General features: G+C 38.4%; 1 protein-coding gene across 6 annotated transcripts in view; it reads left to right on the top strand.

The window, feature by feature from the left end:
- LOC134753502 (tau-tubulin kinase homolog Asator) overlaps positions 1–19,592 on the top strand; it is a 99,816-nt gene extending 80,224 nt beyond the window's left edge. For all 6 annotated transcript variants that reach the window (XM_063689397.1, XM_063689392.1, XM_063689393.1 and 3 more), the window contains 11 exons: positions 498–629; positions 1,392–1,554; positions 2,515–2,678; positions 4,215–4,350; positions 5,190–5,283; positions 5,510–5,584; positions 5,844–5,913; positions 7,174–7,300; positions 9,295–9,409; positions 11,052–11,268; positions 11,406–19,592. In XM_063689397.1, the coding sequence (XP_063545467.1) occupies positions 498–629; positions 1,392–1,554; positions 2,515–2,678; positions 4,215–4,350; positions 5,190–5,283; positions 5,510–5,584; positions 5,844–5,913; positions 7,174–7,300; positions 9,295–9,409; positions 11,052–11,268 (1,293 nt within the window). In that variant the 3' untranslated portion in view covers positions 11,406–19,592. The remainder of the gene's footprint in view (positions 1–497; positions 630–1,391; positions 1,555–2,514; positions 2,679–4,214; positions 4,351–5,189; positions 5,284–5,509; positions 5,585–5,843; positions 5,914–7,173; positions 7,301–9,294; positions 9,410–11,051; positions 11,269–11,405) is intronic.
- The last annotated feature ends 928 nt before the right edge of the window (positions 19,593–20,520 follow it).

Genomic DNA, 20,520 nt, shown 5'->3' on the forward strand with positions numbered 1-20,520 from the left:
CGGTTATTATTTTAAAAAAAGTGTGTTCGTGTAATCTTTACGCGCGATTGACGACGACTATGTTGGCACTTAGACGTGTGTCCTATTGTGCGTGTGTCACTACTGAGCGTTACTTCCGTCAGAAAAAAAAACTGACTAGTCGCGCCTAAAGAAGTTTTACTTCAAATAAAAATCGCGTGTTTGGACTGGGGTTCTTCAAAAAAGGAGTCTACAGTTTATCAAAGGGTCAGCAACGCAAACGGCTTTAAAATGACAATAATAATACACGATAAAAAAACAAGCCAAAAGGCAAGCGAAAATAATGAGTACGAATGTCGATTACGTAACGGTGTAATGTTCCTGTATCTATTTTGCCTATTTTAGTATCTCACTGCTGGGCAAATGCCTGAACTCTTATTCTCCATGAGAACAACATTCTGTTTAGAATGTGTCCTAGTGACGCTAGGTGAAAGCTCCTCTTAGGTGAAAAATATTTATTATATTATATTTGTCTACAGTCTCCAGAGCATCGAACAGGCGTCAGCAATGCACGCAGCAGTGCGGTTTCTAGTTCAGCCAACGCTCCACGCACACAGCGCGTTAACACAAATGTTTCACTCAACACGAGAGACCCTCCCCCCACACTACAGGTATCCACAGTCACCTGAGCTTCGAACAGCCAGCAATGCTCGCAGCAGTATGGTTTCTAGCTCTGCTAACGCTCCACGCACACAGTGCGCCAATGCAAACGCTCCGCTCAACGCGAGAGACACACTACAGGTATCCACAGTCACCTGAGCACTGAACAGCCAGCAATGCTCGCAGCAGTATGGTTTCTAGTTCCTCCAACGCTCCGCGCACACAGTGCGCCAACGAAAATGCTCCGCTTAACGCGAGAGAACTTTCCCCCACATTACAGGTATCCACAGTCACCCGAGCACCGAATAGCCAGCAATGCTCGCAGTAGTATGGTTTCTAGATTTTAACAAACTTTGCTACCAAGACACAATTTTTTTTTTACCAAACCAACGCTAGAAAAATGCTAACTGTAAAACATTACAAATAAAATCCAAATGAACGTTATTTAATACCTATTATTCAAAATCATCATTAAAAAGTGAATTCTACTCGCCGACATCAGAAATCAACTCAAAATTTTCATCAAATTACTTCGCCACTCTTGTGGATAAAATGCAACTTTCTCTTCCGTTTTTGAAAGATAAAGAGGGTTTTTACGAGCTTGTGTATTGAAAGCTAAATTGTATCATAGTATTAGTATAAAATTCAGAGAGTTCGTTATTCATTAGGCATAATATGATGTTTTCGCAGACTAACCTATCTGTTTATCTTTACTCTTACTCAAATCATTCCCGCACCGAAAACCCCGATGTATGATAATATTGTACTTGCAGCCCGCGCCAGTGCCGGTCCCCCCGGCCGTGGAGCGGGCCGCGCCACCAGCGCCGCCGGCACCCCTGTCCCCGCGGCCGCAGCGCTGCCTGCACATCCCCGGCATCGAGGCCTTCCCTAAACTGCGGCCCGCTTTACCAAGAAGCTGGACTTTACCTGCTATAGGTGAGTTGGCGGCCGAGCGAAATGAAGTCGTAAGGTCAAGTAGTCATGGCCAGAGCACACCGGCTGCGTGTTCGTGTGCGTGCGCGAAAATGTTGGAGCCGTGCACGCACATTAGACGATAGATGATATTATTCTTGAACCAATGTACCCTCCATATGTACCCTCTGTATGTTGTATATATTTTTGTTCTTTAATTGTGTTTGTAATCTGTCTTATGTACAATAAAGTGTTTACATACATACATACATACCCTCATAGAACTGTTGCTTTTACCGGTTGTTTCCGATATCTCGCAACCAAATGCTGGAATGATATCCCTCCACCTATAAGACGGCTCAAAAGTAAGCAAACTTTCAAACATCTCTTAAAAAGTTATTACTTGCAAAACAAAAATCCGGGATACCATACGGCGCGGATTTCCGAATATAATAAGGTAATTCAGAGGATTTGTAGGAGATATTACACCGAAACGAACCTACACACATATATTTTTTTTCTTTTTGGTCACTTTTTTTATTTCTCGTTACGTACTATTTTCAAATAAACGCTTTATCTATCTATCTATCTATCAATGTTTATGCAATTTGGCAGGTATAAATAAATTCAAAAGTAGGGAAAATATAAAAGTAAGGAATATTGCAGACATAATTAAATAAAAAAAAAATTACTGTTTTACGGTCGATATTTCATACAGGTTTTAATTATTGTACGAGTTTTAATTCAAAGTAAAAATTTTCAGTGAATTTAGTATAAAGAAAAGTGGCAAATGTCCAAAAAATACTCGTACAGTCTGGTAAAAAAGAGTAGAAATTAAAAAGTAGCAACACTGTAGTGTCGTCCCGTTTTTCTTAGATTGAATTGAAAGGGACGAAACTACAGTGTTGCCACTTTTTAATTTCTACTCTTTTTTTGGCAGACTGTAGGTCACGTATACGATAAAATCGTAAAATGTTGTTTCAGGCGCTCACGTCCGCAAACTCCGACCGCCGCTACTACAGCAAGCGTCGTTCGACGGCGGCAGCGGGGGCTCGCTGCGCTACAGGGTGGACGTGATGCGCGGCGTCGCCTCCCGCCACGAGGGGCCGGCCACTCCCACCCCGCCGCAGAGGGCCAACAGTGCGCCGGTTAGTGTAACTATTAACCTACTGAGCACTGAACAGCCAGCAATGCTCGCAGCAGTATGGTTTCTAGCTCTGCCAACGCTCCACGCACACAGTGCGCCAACGCAAACGCTCCGCTCAACGCGAGAGACACACTACAGGTATCCACAGTCACCTGAGCACTGAACAGCCAGCAATGCTCGCAGCAGTATGGTTTCTAGCTCTGCCAACGCTCCACGCACACAGTGCGCCAACGCAAACGCTCCGCTCAACGCGAGAGACACACTCACCCCCTCCCCCCCCTCATCTGGCAGAATATTATTTGTCAGAAATACACTACTCATAACACGTATCGCAGAAAACTTTTAGTCGAACTTTCATTCGCATAAATATATACTTGCTATAATAGTCATTTCGCATAAAATTTTCTAAGTAGGGTTAGGGTTATCTGACAAATAATATTACTCAAAATGAAATTCTGCAAAGTAATATTATGCGTAAAGCAGTATGCGAAAGGTAGTTCTGCCAAAAGACAATACAAAAATATGTCAATAACTTTCTGCAACACAATAGGGAACCCTAAAAACGCATTTTTCTACTCGTTGACTTTACTTTCGAATTGAGACTTCGTATACCAAAATGTTCTATAAGGAAACGCATTACTCAACTGAAATGAATTCGACCAGTCTTGTGTCGCCAAATCATTGAACAAAAGACATCAACGCGCTACTATTCATTGAATAAGAAGTGCGTTGATGTCTTTTGTACACCATATTTTTGTCTACTATACTTACCTAATTTTGTTTAATTATTTAGATTTTATAGTACAAAAAATATTATTTTAGTTGCCTCGTAGAAAAAAGTATTGTACAGATGTAGGGCATAATTGTTTTCCTTCGTATTTTCTGGGAAACTACTTCAGTCAACCTCAGTACTTTTTGTACCGCAACTGACTGAAATAGCAAGATACGTTCGTACGTTTCCGTGAAAATACGATGGAAAATAATGATGGACTACATCTCTATACAATTAGTGACATAATGGAGCTTTTCGATCTCGTACCTTACTTAGGCCACTCAGAAAACTTCGTGGTCTACACACGGTGATCGGCTGAAAAACTCTCTATTACATAATTGTATAAAATACTATTATTGATACCTATTTCAATCATTACAATCAGCTCAATACGCCCATTAGTTTTGACGATACGCTGAAACAACGAAAATACTGCTAAAATCATAACCCTCCCTTTTTAGGGTTCCGTACCCAATGGGTAAAAACGGGACCCTATTAATAAGACTCCGCTGTCTGTCTGTCTGTCACCAGGCTGTATCTCATGAACCGTGATAGCTAGACAGTTGAAATTTTCACACATGATGTATTTCTGTTGCCGCTATAACAACAAATACTAAAAAAATAATAATAAGTAGGGCTCCCATAAAACAAACGTGATTTTTTTGCGTAATGGTACGGAATCCTTCGTGCACGAGTCCGACTAGCACTTTTTTTTGCAGTTGTTAAAAGCATTGGTTTTACCATGGACCACATTTTTTTTCGCAGAGCCTGTCAAGTTCTTCAACAACCACAGCACCACCGCGGAGACCAGAGAAACAGGACCCGCCAGAGGGCGCCACAGTATCTAGTCGGCTAGAAATACGAGTCAGACCGCCTGACTCCGCCTCGCCTGGTCATTCAGGTGGGTAGTTATTCAATTACTTATAACTTCGAATCCTGGTAAGGGCGTTTATTTATGTGCTTATCATAAATATTTGTTCCTGAGTTACGAATGTTTTCTATTTACAGTGAAGTCCGAAATGAGGGCTACCGTTTTTGCGCTCACCAGTTGGCGCCACTGTAGATGTAGGTCCAGAAAAACAGATCTCAAAATTCTTCTATGATTATTTTTATAAAATCAATACGTTCTAATATACACAAATGTATTTTAACGTCTAAATGTGCCATTTTTTCAACCTGTTTAATTTTTCATATATTTTAGTTGGCACTTTTTTTTAAACCACTAACATTAATTGAGCTATATCTATTGTTTACCATGATTAATCAAAGATGGACAAACATTTACCACAAATATGAATAAGGAGTAAGAATTCCCGATAAAAAAGCTTGATTCCCCCAAAACTTCTTTCATTTTGAAACTTCATCTACACTAGCGCCCCTAGCGGCGAAATTAAACGCGGTAGCCCTCATTGCATAGAGAAATTGTATATTAATTTTACGGATGTAGTGCATAATTGTTTTCCATCGTATTTTCTTGGAAACGTTTGTATTTGTGACGTTCTCAATCAAAAGGTACCACTTTGTCGCTTACCATAAGGACGGAATTTGCTTGTACGAAAGACGACAAAGACAGACGACCTTTTGATAGACAAATACGAACGTTTCCGAGATTATACGATGGAAAAGGATTGTTCACAACATTTGTAATAGCGATAGCGTCAAACATTTTCCCATTGCGTTTATTGAACATTTGAAGAGTTTTGAATGTAGACAACATAATGAATATTTGTTTTGTTGCAGTGAAAATCCATTCTGTAGTGAGTGGAGGAGAGCCAATCAGGAATCACGAGGACGCTTCGGTTTATTATGACGCCACGGACCATAGAGACAAACGGTCCGTAATGTCCGTATTACCATTTTTACAAGCTTTCATTTAACTTGCCCTGTTAGTATGTAAGTTTGTTAGTTGGTGTGGGTCAAATTTTGGAAGCTAAATTTGACCCACTTTCCGATTTCCGATTGAGCTGAAAATTTTCATACATATGTATCAAACAACGTTTAACAGTACATAATATGGCTTTTTACTTACTGTAATAAAATAATTAATATTTGTTTGATAGGTCGTTGACCCGAAGCGGAGAGAAGAGTCAAAGCCCAGCTGTAGAGAGGACCAGATTAGACACCATACCAGATAGGTACGTTAAACACATTTTTTTATTTTTCGACTTCGTCTGCGTGGAGTTAGTAATTTGGGTAGCTTATTTTTTATCCAATCTACTTTTTATCGATTCCCCATACAATTTCATCATCTATCTCTATACCAAATTTCAACTAAATCGGTTCAGCGGTTTAAGCGTGAAGAGGTAACTGACAGACAGACACACTTTCGCATTTATAATATTAGTCTAGATGTAATAGTTATTAAAAATCTTTATTAAATAACTTATTTTTTAGAACCCCGGAACGGATTGTGAAACGGGAAGTATCCAGCGCGGGTGGCGATGGATCTCAGAGTTTGAGAGATGTAAGTGTTATAATATCCCTTTTATTATTAAGTTTATCTTTCACATTGGTTGTGTGTACGACGGCGGTGCCTGCCTTGCGGCTGTGTAACATATTATTAATTTGTCAGTTGTCATATCTCAAATAGTGTAAACATTTTAGGGCCATGTAACAGGTTTTTACAAAGTCAACCACAATCGTACATTTTAGTTCTCCTACTACGCATTTTGTATAGCATGTAGGCACATTCATAATTTCATACTTTTATAAGTGTGTATGTGTTAAAAATACAAAAGTGCTTAAACATTAAAAAAAATAACCATGGGCTTTCTTTGATGCCCAAAGAAAAAATTATATAAATATTACGTACTACTGTCAATTTAGATACGGGGCATTTCACGTCAAGCGGGCAGCAAAAAAATTGTCAGGTTCTGGATTTTGTTCTTAGTTGAATTAATTGGACCTATATGTGAACAAAAAAATTTGGCATCATTACTTTTTTCCTACATAGTACGGAGCGTCGCGCAGTACTTTCGAATTACCATGAATATTCAAAACCAATCGAGATGCCATTATAAAAAAAAATATAGGACATTAGTACACCATAAGCTACATTATTGTGTAAAAATAAAAAAATGCCAAGTTGGAAAAAAAAGATATGTAATACTAACTTCCGGTTTGTTATATGAAAAAAAGATAAAAAAAAACTGTTTTTTATAAATTTTCAAGGAAATCAACTAATATTCCCAAAGAATCACTATTTAGTTATTATTAAATCCATTGAATGAATTGCAATAATATTTTTTTAAAAATCCGTTCCTCAAATTTTGTAGTTTTTTTAAATGCGTATAAGTTTTTAACGAAGCAATATATTAAAAAAGTAATGATGCCAAATTTTTTAGTTCACATATAGGTCCAATTAATCCAACTATGAACAAAATCCAGAACCTGACAATTTTTTTGCTGCCCGCTTGACGTGAAATGCCCCTACTTGACACCAACTACAAATGCTTCTTCGTTTAACCTAAGTATTGATTGATAGAGAATTCTTTGTGGCATTAAGTGCGCCTTTTGTAACTATATATGATATGATATGATTTATTTATCTCACAATATACAATTGCGCTTAAAATTACACATGGTAAATTCTCAGGAATTTATATTGTGATTGTCAGTTTTTTACATTAAAAAATTTTTTTTTTTGCTATTCAATAAATAAAAAAAAAAAACGTAAAAACGGACGCCATTTTGACCTTGTAAGTTATTTGCCCGATCGTTTCAGCGTTCGACCACCAGCGCCACCACGTCTCGTATCCCCATAGCGACCATGGCTGAGAACAGGCTTGCCAAGTGCGCCTCCTGGAGCGGGGACGGACCTCTCTCCCCGGACCCTAACGATCTGACGCCAGGTATGTGGTAATCATAGCTATTGTACATATTTATTGTATTCTCTTTGTTATGTACAGTCGCCATCAGATATATCTGAGCGGACAACGTGTTCACAATATCTGAACACGCACTCTAACGCCCTGACAATAGAGGCGTGTTCAGATATTTGTGAGCACCTTGACCGCTCCGATATATCTGACGACGACTGTACATGTTTTGTGCAATATTTTTTTTTTCTCTTAGCCCGTTATAGCACAGAATAAGTAATAGTATTATGATACAGAACGGCCACGCACCGCCCCGCCCCGACTCGAGTTACCTCGCCCCGCGACAGCATATTGACGGCCGTTTGCCGACCGCTCAGTACTATTTTTAAGCAACTTACACAATGACGCGTGACGCGTGTACAGACGTACCGTTCACACATAGAAACGCAAGTGATTTTTAATGTATAGCGTGTCCGCCCTGTGGTTATAGTGTCCCATCTGCTGGGCAAAGGCCTCGCCCCTTGTTCTCCACAACTCCCGCTGTTGTGCTTTTTCCGGCCAGTTATTGATGAAGGTGTCTAAGTCGCCCCGCCATCTCCGTCTGGGCCTGCCACGTCCGCGCTTCTTTTGCGGCATCCACTTGGTGGATATACTAGCCCACCTATCCGGATCAGGGATGTTGCGAATATTCGCATTCGCATCCGCAACCGCGGAACTTCCGCATTATTTTCAACATCCGCATAAAATCGATGCGGAGCTTAATGCGGATGCGGATGTGGAACAAGTAGGTACAGGAACATCTTAGCGGCGGCGTAAAAGCTAGGTAATTTCTTCATTAGCCAATAAGAATCTCGTTTCGTTTTTGTGATTCGTCGATCGAGCACTTTAACCTATGACGGACAGCGACAAGAAGTGAAAAGTTTGTGTTATTTGGACTTTAGTATAGTATAATGCGATTGTGGGTCACCTATATTCTTGTTAAAATACTGTTTCGTTTTTTTTTAAATAAAAATGACTAAATAACTTGACATTTTTTATGTGCCTAATCTCGACATCCGCGTCCGCGGATGTCAAAAAATCGGCATCCGCAACATCCCTGATCCGGATGCATGCGGCAGACGTCTCGCCCAGTCCCACTTCAGCCTGGCGGTCTTCTCCCCCACGTCAGCTATGCGTGTTTTTTTAGGGTTCCGTACCCAAAGGGTAGAAACGGGACCCTATTACTAAGACTCCGCTGTCCGTCTGTCTGTCTGTCACCAGGCTGTATCTCATGAACCGTGATAGCTAGACAGTTGAAATTTTCACAGATGATGTATTCCTGTTGCCGCTATAACAACAAATACTCAAAACAGAATAAAATGTGGCATTCTTATTCAAAAGGGTACTTATTGTCGGTTGCCAATAAGGCGCTATTTCCATACAGCTTCAATTTGAAACCAACCTTATTGACAAGCGACAATGTACCTTTTGGTTGAAAATGTCACAAATAAATATTTAAGTGGGGCTCCCATACAACAAACGTGATTTTTTTGCGTAATGCTACGGAACCCTTCATGCGCGAGTTTGACTCGCACTTGGCCGGTTTAGTTTTTTTCGATTTTATCATTAATTGATTGTGAATTAAAATAAAACTATGAAAACGGATTATATCGCGTATATTGAATTTATAATACATCCCGACGTTTCGAACTCTTTACAGCGTTCGTGGTCAACGGGTGACTGAGGAAAAATTACAAAATGCAAAAATACCCACATACTAAAATAATGAACAATCATAGACTACAAACTTTAAGGCTGGTCTAAGACTTGTAGTCTATGATTGTTCATTATTTTAGTATGTGGGTATTTTTGCATTTTGTAATTTTTCCTCAGTCACCCGTTGACCACGAACGCTGTAAAGAGTTCGAAACGTCGGGATGTATTATAAATTCAATATACGCGATATAATCCGTTTTCATAGTTTTATTTCATGAGTAACTATCGCGGTAACCGAAGACAATATTATGATTGTGAATTATTTATGTCAGCGCTCCGTCGCCGCCGTCAGAACGCGAGTGAGAAGTACGCGGCGGACCCCGCGCGGGACCTGAACCTGCGCTTCGCGCGCCCCAGGCACCGGCAGCCGCCCACCGTGCACTCTAGGTAACCACTTGTGCCATTCTCTATTAAATGGGTACTTATTGTCGGTTGTCAATAAGGCGCTATTTTCATTTACATTTCGGGGAGTGCGCACAGGAACTACACGACCTGATCCCACCTTCCCCTTTCCATCATCGGACATCCAGGCGCGGGGAGCGAATGCACCCGTTCGTGGTCCACATTCCATTCGTTCGGACGAAACGTTTTGCCTCCTCCTTTTTGGTACGGACGGCTAAGGAATGGAATGCGCTCCCGCCATCTGTATTCCCTGATCAATATGACCTCGGTCTCTTTAAAACAAGAGTGAATAGGCTGTTACTGAACCGGTGAGCTCCATCTTAGGCCCTGTCTTCACTTTCCATCAGGTGTGACTAGGGCCAATCTCCGATCAGTTTATAATAATAATAATAAAATATAGCTTTAATTTGAAATCAACCTTATCGACAAGCGACAATGTGGTACCTTTTGGTTCAAAACGTCACACTTATTTATTAAATGTGACATTGTCGGTTGTCGATAAGGTTGATTTCAAATTGAAGCTATATGGAAATAGCGCCTTATTGACAACCGACAATAAGTACCCTTTTGGATGAAAATGGCACAAATACATATATCTGACATTTTACTTCCTCCCTACATCCGATATCGGATCGGACAATGAAGAATTTAATTTTTTTATTTATTTTTGGATGAATGATTTTTTTATTTAACTTTTTTTTATGTGATTTTTAGGAATTTTTTTCTGTAGTTGTTTTTTTAGGATATGTAAATTTAATGTTATTTGTGCCCAGAATCATGACCTGATTCCATGCTCTTAGGAAAGAAACAATGTCCCAAAATTTTCATACAGTTTACGTACTTTCCATTTCGTTACCGCCGTCCTCGGCCGTGAAAAGTGTTTGAAAAATGGTAACGGAATGGAAAAATAAAACTTGGGACGCTTTTTTCTAACGAAGGAGCTCGTGATTCTAAGTAGGAAAAACATTAAATTTACCTATTTTGAAAAAAAAAGTCCAGTGCATCACACTACAGAAAAAATACCCTGAAACGCTCTAGACCGCGGGCCAGGAACAGATTTCCATGACCAACCGCCTCCCGGGCGAAAACTCGTATAGTGGTTAACGGCTATGTATGATGAACCCTCGTGAACGTCAGCTGCCGCTCCGTTGGTGGGTTGAGGAATGGCAGCAAATAGTCTATAAAAAAATTTAGTCATCGCCTCCCGCTTGATACTTTGTTAGATGATAGTTTAGATGCTATTGTGAATAAACAAAATCGTCAGCCGATTGTATCGCTGTGGAAAGACCGTCAGCTGGTCACACGAAAATGTAAAAAAGAAAATTCTTTTCAGTCATCGGCGTCATCGCCTCCCGTTTTATACTTCGTCAGATGATAGTTTAGATGCTATTGTTAATAAAACAAATCTTCAGCCGGTTGTATCGCGGTGGAAAGACCGTGTTACGCGTTTCGCCTGTCATTCCTCAACCCACCAACGGAGCGGCAGCTGACGTTCACGAGGGTTCATCATACATAGCCGTTGAACGCTATACGAGTTTTCGCCCGGGAGGCGATGACTGACGAGCGCCTGGCTCGCGGTCCGTTACTTAATAGTTAGCGGCATTTGTGTTGTGTTGTGTTGTTATAGGAGCGGGTCCCGCGGCGTGGCGCTGCTGTCGTCCCCGCCCGGCTCGGGCGCGTCCTCCCCCTCCGCGTCGCCTCCCCCCGCGCCCGCGCCCGCCGCCCCCCTCGCGCCCCCCGCCGCCCCCCTCGCGCCCCCCGCCGCCCCCGCCGACCCCGCGCCGCACTCCGCCCACAACGCCGCCCGAGCCAGGAGGTTCCGCCCTCTCTCCATCGCGCCATAGGTAATAGATTATAAATATTGATATATATAGAATATAATAATTTTTGCTATGCAATAAATTAAAGAAAAAAAGGACGCCATTTTGAACTTGTAACCTATTTGCCCGATCGAAATTTATTTGAAACTATATCTTTTCAGGATACCACAAACAGCTGTGACACAGCGGGGGACTTCTAATCACTAACATATACACAGTATATAGTTATATGTAATCGTTATGTACACATTGAGATTGAGCATGAGATTACACAAGTCAAAGCAGTCCTGTACAGTCAAAGACATTTGTGCAGACTAAGTGGTCAAAAATGTCTATACACTACTTTATTGAATTACAGAGAAGTCTTAAACTCAATTTTTTAGGGTTTATAAGCTACGGTGTCCACTTCCCATGAAGTACTCTTTGGTGAAGTGTATACATTTATGTGCTTGATTGTACTCGAGGGAGACACACTAGCTGTGATACCGGAATATGACGTTGGTGGGGGTTTTCAGAAAAATGGTATCATTTACTTTTATTCCAAAAACAAAACTTCCGTGAGACACAGACATATTAAATAACGCAAGCTCCTGATGACACTCCTCGGTACGGAGTGAAACATGTCGAGCGTTTTTCGACTTAAAATACGTGTGACCCGTTGTAAATATATTTAATATATTCGAAAAACCATCACTTTTGAGTTATTTAGACTCAGAATCACGAATACTATTGAATGAGACAAAGAAAAAAAAGTGTGACCAGTTTTTCATACAAATTTTGGGTGTCAGTTTTGTAACGGTCCATACAAAATAAAAAATCCATAAAAATGCGTAATATGTTTTTTTTTTTCTTTTTAAATCGATAGTCCTCGTGATTCTGAGTAGAAATAACCTAAAAGTTGACAGATTTTCGAAAAAAAGTAAATGGTACACTGTTAATTGAAAATGCCCTGTACCAAAGTATAGGGAACGGAGAATTATATGACTAGTTCTATTTCAGTGGGTTTTTACCTTTGAGATTTGAGAAACATAATTTACGTAACACATTCACCGCTGAGCTACGGTCGTAGCCGATGATATGGGTTTCCCGGTATGTAGCGCAAAATGCGTGTCGTGATTAGCGCTGAATGGATTAAGTGGTTTATTATTTGATTGTTTTGGTGCGCAATTATTAAGGTTGCCACTATCTTGCTTTGGGTACAGTCGCCATCGGATATATCGGAGCGGACTTCGTGCTCACAAATATCTGAACACGGCTCTATTGTCAAGATTCAAGGCGTTATAGTGCGTATGTTTAATGGCGACCACAGATAATATATTCGTATATCAGAAAGATGTTAAATATTTGTATTGTATATTTTTTGTATTTTTATTGTATTTCTTTCCCATCACGGAACAATGGTGTTCCGGACCTTTGGGAGGCGTGCGCGGAGCCGAAGCCAACACGTAGATGCCCTTTTGACACTTTAATGAAGTGTAAGGGGTACTTATTGTATTTATTCTTTCTTATATGAGCGTTTTCTAAAATAAATATTGAAAACCTGATTCTTTCAAATCTGGACATTCTTAGGCTTATTCTACTCAGAATGGGCATCATTCTTCATCCTGTCATTTAAAAAAATGTCCAATAATGTCCATTTCATTACGTCACATTTTTTTGTGAAATTTTTTTTCACTACGTGCGTGACGTAGTGGAATGTGCAATTTTCGTACAAATTATTGGGACATTTTTTCTTCCATCAGGATTGAATATGCTACTGATTCTGAGTTGGAAAAACCCAAAAACACCAGTATCTGTGAGAATTAGGTTTTCAATATTTATTTTAGAAAACGCCCATATATTGATTGTGAAAGAAAAACGTACGTTAAAATGGGACAGTAATATTTGTGACCTTGAGCTGTCAAACACCAGTTTTGTTACATAGTGAGACTTATGTAAGTAGGGTCAAGGAGGGAACAGTGGCTCGGTAGAAAAAGGCCGGGTACAGTAGCTCACTTAAGCTAATTTCAACACGAGAGAGCGATATTTAGGCGACTGAACCACTGTTCGAGCTGAGCCACTGTTTCCACCTTAACCCTACTATTGAAATTTTGCCAAGTAAAACTATTTATATAATATGGCGAATCGATCCTAAAAAAAAACTGAAGACAATTTCTAACAGGGATGAAACAGTAAAATTAATTTTTAAAGGGTACCCTTTCTAAGCTATCTAAACATACTTTATTTTATCTTATTATCTGATCATAAAAACTACTCATTTTATTTATTTAATCTTTATTGCACAATACATGAAGGCACTTAAAGCGGACTTAATGCCTTAAAGCATTTTCTACCAGTCAACCAATGGGTTAAACCAGAATGATTAAGTAGGTGCAGTGTCTTTTACAGTAAATGAATTTTTAGATTATATAATTTACCACTGAATGACACATTAGTTATATAATTCTTCAAAGGCCACTGTTATTTAAGAGTTAATGTACCGAAAACGGTATGAGAGCGTTTCTTTTTTTTGCCATTTTTATGTTACCTTTTTTGCCACTTTTGTGTTATTTCTAGTCAGGATCACGAGCCCTTCTCATCCTTATAGGAGAAAAAAAGTGTCCCAAAATTTCCATACATTTTTCAAACTTTCCTTTTTGTTACCGCCATAGAAAGTATATGGGGAAATGGAAACACAATAGGAAAAAAAACCTTGGGACATTTTTTATCCCATTAGGATCGAAAGAGCTCGTGATTCTGACTAGAAATAACACAAAAGTGGCAAAAAAGGTCACATAAATAAAATTCCAAAAAAAAACGCTCATGAAATGTTAAAATTATACAATTGTGATCGACTCGAACCTCAAGTTAGAATAAACCTTAATGTTATTTAATAGCTTTATAAGAGCCACCCCACACTGGCGTCTTTTAAGCGTCGGCGCTTTGGAAAATGGCGTCGCCGCGCAGTTACGCCAACGTTGCGTCAAGCAGCAGCCATGACGCCATACGGCCCGGCCACGACATCGCGCGGCGGCGGCCATACACCCCACACCAGATGGAAACAACGTTGTTTTCTTTAATATCTCATGTTTCTATCTTTGTTGTATATATTTGTAAACTAAAACTTACATTAGGCAAACCCAAAAGATTAAAAATACACGCTTAATATCAAAACATCCTAAAATATTGTCAAAAAGCTAAAAAAATTAAGTAGGAAAAAGTTACATAATTATACCTACCCTTTAATTACATGACAAAATGTTGAATTGGCAACTATCACAGCCAGAGTAATTTAATTAAAATGTTCTATAATTATTTTTACCAAATTGTCAATGAGTAGTATAAAATCCATCGCTTAAAGCCTTAAAAGATCACTCTTTTCTATTGAAATACAAGCTTGTTTCCATACTTTTGGCCTGGGGTGTAGGTTGGAGCGAGACACAGCTATCGGACCTTTCGTTCCCACCTATGGCTGCCGCCGCCGCACGATGTCGTGGCCGGACCGATACAGTTGACTGGACGCTGACGCTGGGAGACGCTAGTGTGGGTCCTAAAGGAAATGAGCCGATTTCCAACGCTTATGCTATATTTAATACAAATTTCAATTACGTATTTGTGACGTTCTCAATCAAAAGGTACCACATTGTCGCTTGGCATAAGGATACTCTGACAGGGTATTCGTATAAAGATACAAGCCAATTTCGTCTTTATGGTAAGCGACAAAGTGATACCTTTGGAGAACGTCACATTTGCTATTTTAGCTAAATTACTTTTTATTAGTCTTCCAAACTAATACTACCGTTAAATATTTTTTTAAAGTAAGACGTGTAAAGTCGGCTGTGCGCGTCGTGTAAACCCTCGTTTCTCTAAAGCATTTATTCGAATATGCTTCGATACCGCAATGAGTCCTTGAATATGATTATATGTGCTGTTTTCAACCAAAAGGGTACTTATTGTCGGTTGTCAATAAAACGCTATTTCCATAAAGCTTCAGTTTGAAATCAACCTTATCGAGTTATCGACAACCGACAATGTGGTACCTTTTTGTTGAAAACGTCACATATCGTCGCAATAAAGCAATAATGCACCACGAATTTTTATTTACATATTCTTGCTACAATTTACTTAAAACAAGGGTAATAAAAAAAATAAAAAAAATCTCGGCTAGTTTTTCTATGAAAAATAAAACTTATATAAGTATAGCATATGCGCTTGGTGTGGTAAGGGGCTACAAAAAGACTATTTTCTAGAAGTGGTAGGTACTGCAGCGTATTAGACATATCATAATTACCAGTCAAATTTGATTACTTTCAACTCATGTTTTCGGTATTAACCTTTTGGACGCCAATGACCGATATATTGGCACCGCAGGTCCAACGCCAAAGACGGATTAATCCGTCACAGACCACAGAGGAACATAGACCTGCATGTGCATAAGGGTTAATTTCAGTTTTGACACTTCGGTGACGTGGCGTCTGAGTGACAGCTTTTGTGTTTGACACGGCGTCGAAAAGGTTAAAAAAAATGTTTTTCCTTGACGCAAATTATTGAAGACGAAAATGTAATGTTAGTAATAATAGTTAGAAACGCTCGTACCACTTCTAGTAATAACTGTGTATATGAAATACGGTGACTCAGTTATAAGGTAATATTATAGGACTCGCTTTCCCAAGCTAAATATTATATTGGCGTAAGATTAAATGTGACGTTCCACGGTAAAGGTAGCTTATGGCGGTTGGCACTTACGCTATTATTAACGACGCTCCAATACTAATGCGGTGCTACGTGACGTAAGCGCCGACCGCGATAAGGTACCTTTTCCCGTAGTACGTCATAAGTTTCTGTTATGGTCCTTTGCCATGATGTAAAAAAATTTTTTTTGACAACTGTAATGTTCGAATCATTATAAAAAAACGCTAAAGTATTGCCAACTTTTTAATATTTTTATTGTAGCCTGGTGCATAAGCCTGCGGTCATTGCAGTACAAATTGAACTTAACCTTTCGTATGCTTAGGAGCAGATCTGCTCCATATATCCAGTTGAATATTCAACTTAAACACGAAGTTGTCACGATTGCTATTTATATGGCAATTTTTTGACATGCGCATACGAAAGGTTAAACGTAAAATTGTAAGGTGTAAGCACCAAGGTAGTGAAATATGATGTTCCACGGGTAAAGGTACCTTATGGCGGTTGGCACTTACGCTATTATTAACGACGCTCCAATAATAATGCGGTGCTGCGTGACATAAGCGCCGACCGCCATAAGGTACCTTTTCCCGTGGAACGTCACAAGTTTTGCTTGCGATCATTTTTGTAACTGACAGGCAAAAAAACAGTAATGAAAATGTTTTCTAATACTTTGAAAACCATAAGCCGAAGCATGATTTGAGACGCTTATTTTGGTGCATACATAACGTCAATTGCGTCGTTTTAGTGATGAATATTACAAGTAAAATCTAATAAGTTTACGCAGTTCGCCTGCAGTTGGAATGCAGTCCGTCTGTACGCTGACTGCACAGTTTCCATACAAATAGTAGTCGGGTTGCAGTCCCGCTGTATCGGCCCTTAAAAAGTTTATCTGGGCATAGCCAGTATTTTCTGCTTTGAAATGAAACTGTGGTCTGCCGTGACATCACGTCACACGCAACAAAAAAATTACCATTTTTACTCACGTGTTAATGACAAATATAATTGTAATATAATAAAAAGTGGCACAGTTAAGTTGACATTTTATTGAAAAAATAATGTGGGTTGACACATTATTGCGAATCAGCATCCAGTTGAGCTTATGTTAAAACATTACATTATTTATAATTATTATTGGTAAATGTGTACTTGTATATACAAATAACATTTCTTACATAGGTACTTCTTACATCAGGCGGGCCGTATGCTTGTTTGCCACCGATGTGGTATTAAAAAAACACTTCTTACCATGAAAAAACGTCGTGCGTAGGTACGCGGCAACTTTTTGTAACGAATTTTACAGATTGCAAATTTTAACCTTTTGCCAATCCACGAGAGGCGATATTGCTTTGCCGCCGCTGACGGGATATACCGTCGTTTTTTTATAGATATAGTAGAAGTTTATATGTTATGTGCAAGTACATTTTACTCATCTCAAAATGTATATAGTGTTTAAATTTAATTTAATTGGCTTATATAAATGTTAAGACTTATCGCTCATTATTTATTTGACAGGTGCTAGTTTTGTATAGCCTAACTTTTCGTCGAGAATTTTGACAGAAAATGTCAAATCGACCATTTTCCTTCAGCTGTTGACACGGTGTCCATATTAACCCCTAGTCTTGTCTGTTTCACGCGTATAGTGCGAAATTAAATAAAATGGAACTAAAAAATTCCATACTAAATTGTTGCCATGTTTAAGCATTTTACGTCAAAAATGCGACAGTTACGGAGGAAGTGGCGCCCTCAATAATTTTCTACAATCTCTTGTCGGACTATACGTTAATAACTTAATAATTATGTGGTTAAAAAGAGATACATAATATATTTTGAAATAAAGAAATAGTTGTATGCTATATTTAATTTTAGGTGCTACTGATTTAAAAATCATGACAGTTGAAATGAGTTCTTTTGACGAATAAAATGTACAGAGGTTTGCTTTAATATTAAAAAGGGAGATTATTTATTTTATTATTTTGCGGCTTCGATGGTCATTAGTATTTATTTTTAATTACAAGGTGTAATGTTCAAAATAAATTGTTATTATCAAATTGTTACTTAATATCTATCGTGGCTTAAGAGTGAATATATAATTAGGGAATTTTCGTAAAAAAAAAAACTTTCTTGAATAATATTAAGCGTTGCTTTTGAATGAACTGATTGAAGTGTCTCAAGATTCGAGAAAGTCGAAAATTGTAACTTTCGTTAATAGAAAGTTGGATTTTGGTCGAAAATGCAGGGATGAGTACTGTGTATCCTTTTTGAAGGAGTGTATAATAAAAGATATTTTTCAAATGTGAAATTTTGAAGGGATTTCGCTACTGTGGTTTTTAAATGTATCTCAAGGTATCGATGTTGCACTTTTATTCTTTTAAAGTTAAATAAATAATATTAAAGTATTTATTTCAAATGAAACCATTTAACTTAATATTCAATGCATTTCTAATCCTATTCTTTTCACATCATTCTCATTTCAAAGTGATAATTCAAATTAAATTAAAATGATTACTCCCTAGCTTTTAATTTGTCTTTGAATTGTTTATAAAATACTTTAATATTATTGATTCTATACATATGTATAAAATGAATAAATAGTAATTATATGTAGATGCCATTAAATTCTAGTCTTGCTGCGTAGTCTTAGAACGAGAATATATGTAATAATTAATTAATACAAAAAATATTTAGCAATTAATTATGATATTAAATGAGAGAAAAGGTTGACGCACCTGGATCGTTTTACACTGGCAACACAGAGTAATGTTGCCAGTGTGGAAAAGTCCGAAAAATGTTGCTGATTTAAATTCGCTTTTGAATGCGCGTTCGGTGTTTATTTTTATATTGAACTTATCTGTATGGGAAAAAAAGTTATGTATCTACTATTTGTTTGTATGGGTAATCTAAATAGTACCAAACCCTTCGACTACCACAGTTAGCCATAGCCGACAAATGTTACTATATAAAATTAACCTGATAAAATAGTCGTGGCGGTCAAAACGTTAAAATCTCCAAGTATGGACAAGTATCGCTTATCAATTTGTAATTGATGGTATTAAATGTATTGTTATACTAGGGACACAGGAAAAAAATGATATATTTTAAATTGAATCCAGCTACAGATGAGTTCATTATGCTATACCTCATGTAATATATTAAATTAGTGAAGTAATGTACTTCTTTACATATGCTCTCAATAATATCACGACAAGTATCTGTTACTACTTGCCTCCTTATTTACAAAAAGGGTATATAATATGAAAATATTTGTGCCATTTTCAACCAAAAGGGTACTTATTGTCGCTTGTCAGTAAGGCGCTATTTCCATATAGCTTCAATTAGAAATCAACCTTATCAACAAGCGACAATGTGGTACCTTTTGGTTGGAAACGTCACATTTGTTATTTACTAACTTGATATAATAAATAGGGTATGGCAACACCGATGCATTACAGTTCTAGTCTATGGCCGCTTCCGTCTCTTAAATTTTATCTTTAAAAAATGAGACATTATTTTTGTCAGATGTATAAAAAATGTTAATAAGTATAGGGCTCTTTTTTAAAGCATTGTCTGAGAGCGGTTTTTTTATTGACGCACGCTCGGTTAACGTTTTATTTTGCCATATTTTTTTACATTTACCGAAATATGCACAATAAAATTTTAAAAGGTAATTTGTCCTTTCATTATTGTTTTATTACTTTCATAACATTTCATCATTTTTCCTAAAAAAATATGCCCAAATCCCACACACACACACACACACACACACGCACGACACGCACACACACACACACGCACACACACACACACACACACACACACACACATAGATAGCCCTTTGACCGCCACAGTCGACAAAGGAAAGGTAGGTGGTAAAGTATAAAATAAACTATAATGGCGTCATTCATGAACGCGTTACTAATCGTTTGTCTTTATCTAAGATAAAACATAATTTAACCTTTTCGATACCGTGTCAAACACAAAAGCTGTCACGTCACCGAAATGAAATGTCAAAACTGAAATTGAACTTTATGCGTATGCACGTAGGTCTATGTTGCTCTGTGGTCTTTAGCCCGATTAATCCGTCTTTGGCGTTGGACCTGCGGTGCCGATATATCAGTCATTGGCGTCCAAAAGGTTAACTAATCAAAGCCCGTAAAGTTTTATGAATAAGGGGGTTAAAGTTTACTATTTCGAGTTCTATAGAACAGTCGTGGCGGTCAAAAGAGGGGCTTTCTCGTAAATGAGCACTATATGAGTGCGAAAGAGACAGAAAGCAAAAACGTGACCAGTTTTGGATATCTGAAATGGCCTAGCGCTCCGCTCTAATGTATCAAAACATAAGGTTAGCGGATTGGAAAATACGAAATGACATTCAGGACATATATGGTGATTATTTCTTTTTGTAACATAATATTCATAGATATTTTCGGAGAGTGTGCCGAGGAACTGCACAATCTTATTCCTCCGTCCCATTTTTACCACCGGACTACAAGACAAACGGCACTCCGGCATCGCTTCATGGTAGGAACTCCAAAAATACGCACGCAGCGTTTTGCTTCCACATTTCTTATGCGAACTGCCAAGGAGTGGAACGCCCTGCCCGAGTCT

The sequence above is a fragment of the Cydia strobilella genome, chromosome 27 (genome assembly GCF_947568885.1).
Source record: "Cydia strobilella chromosome 27, ilCydStro3.1, whole genome shotgun sequence".
NCBI classification, from domain to species: domain Eukaryota; kingdom Metazoa; phylum Arthropoda; class Insecta; order Lepidoptera; family Tortricidae; genus Cydia; species Cydia strobilella.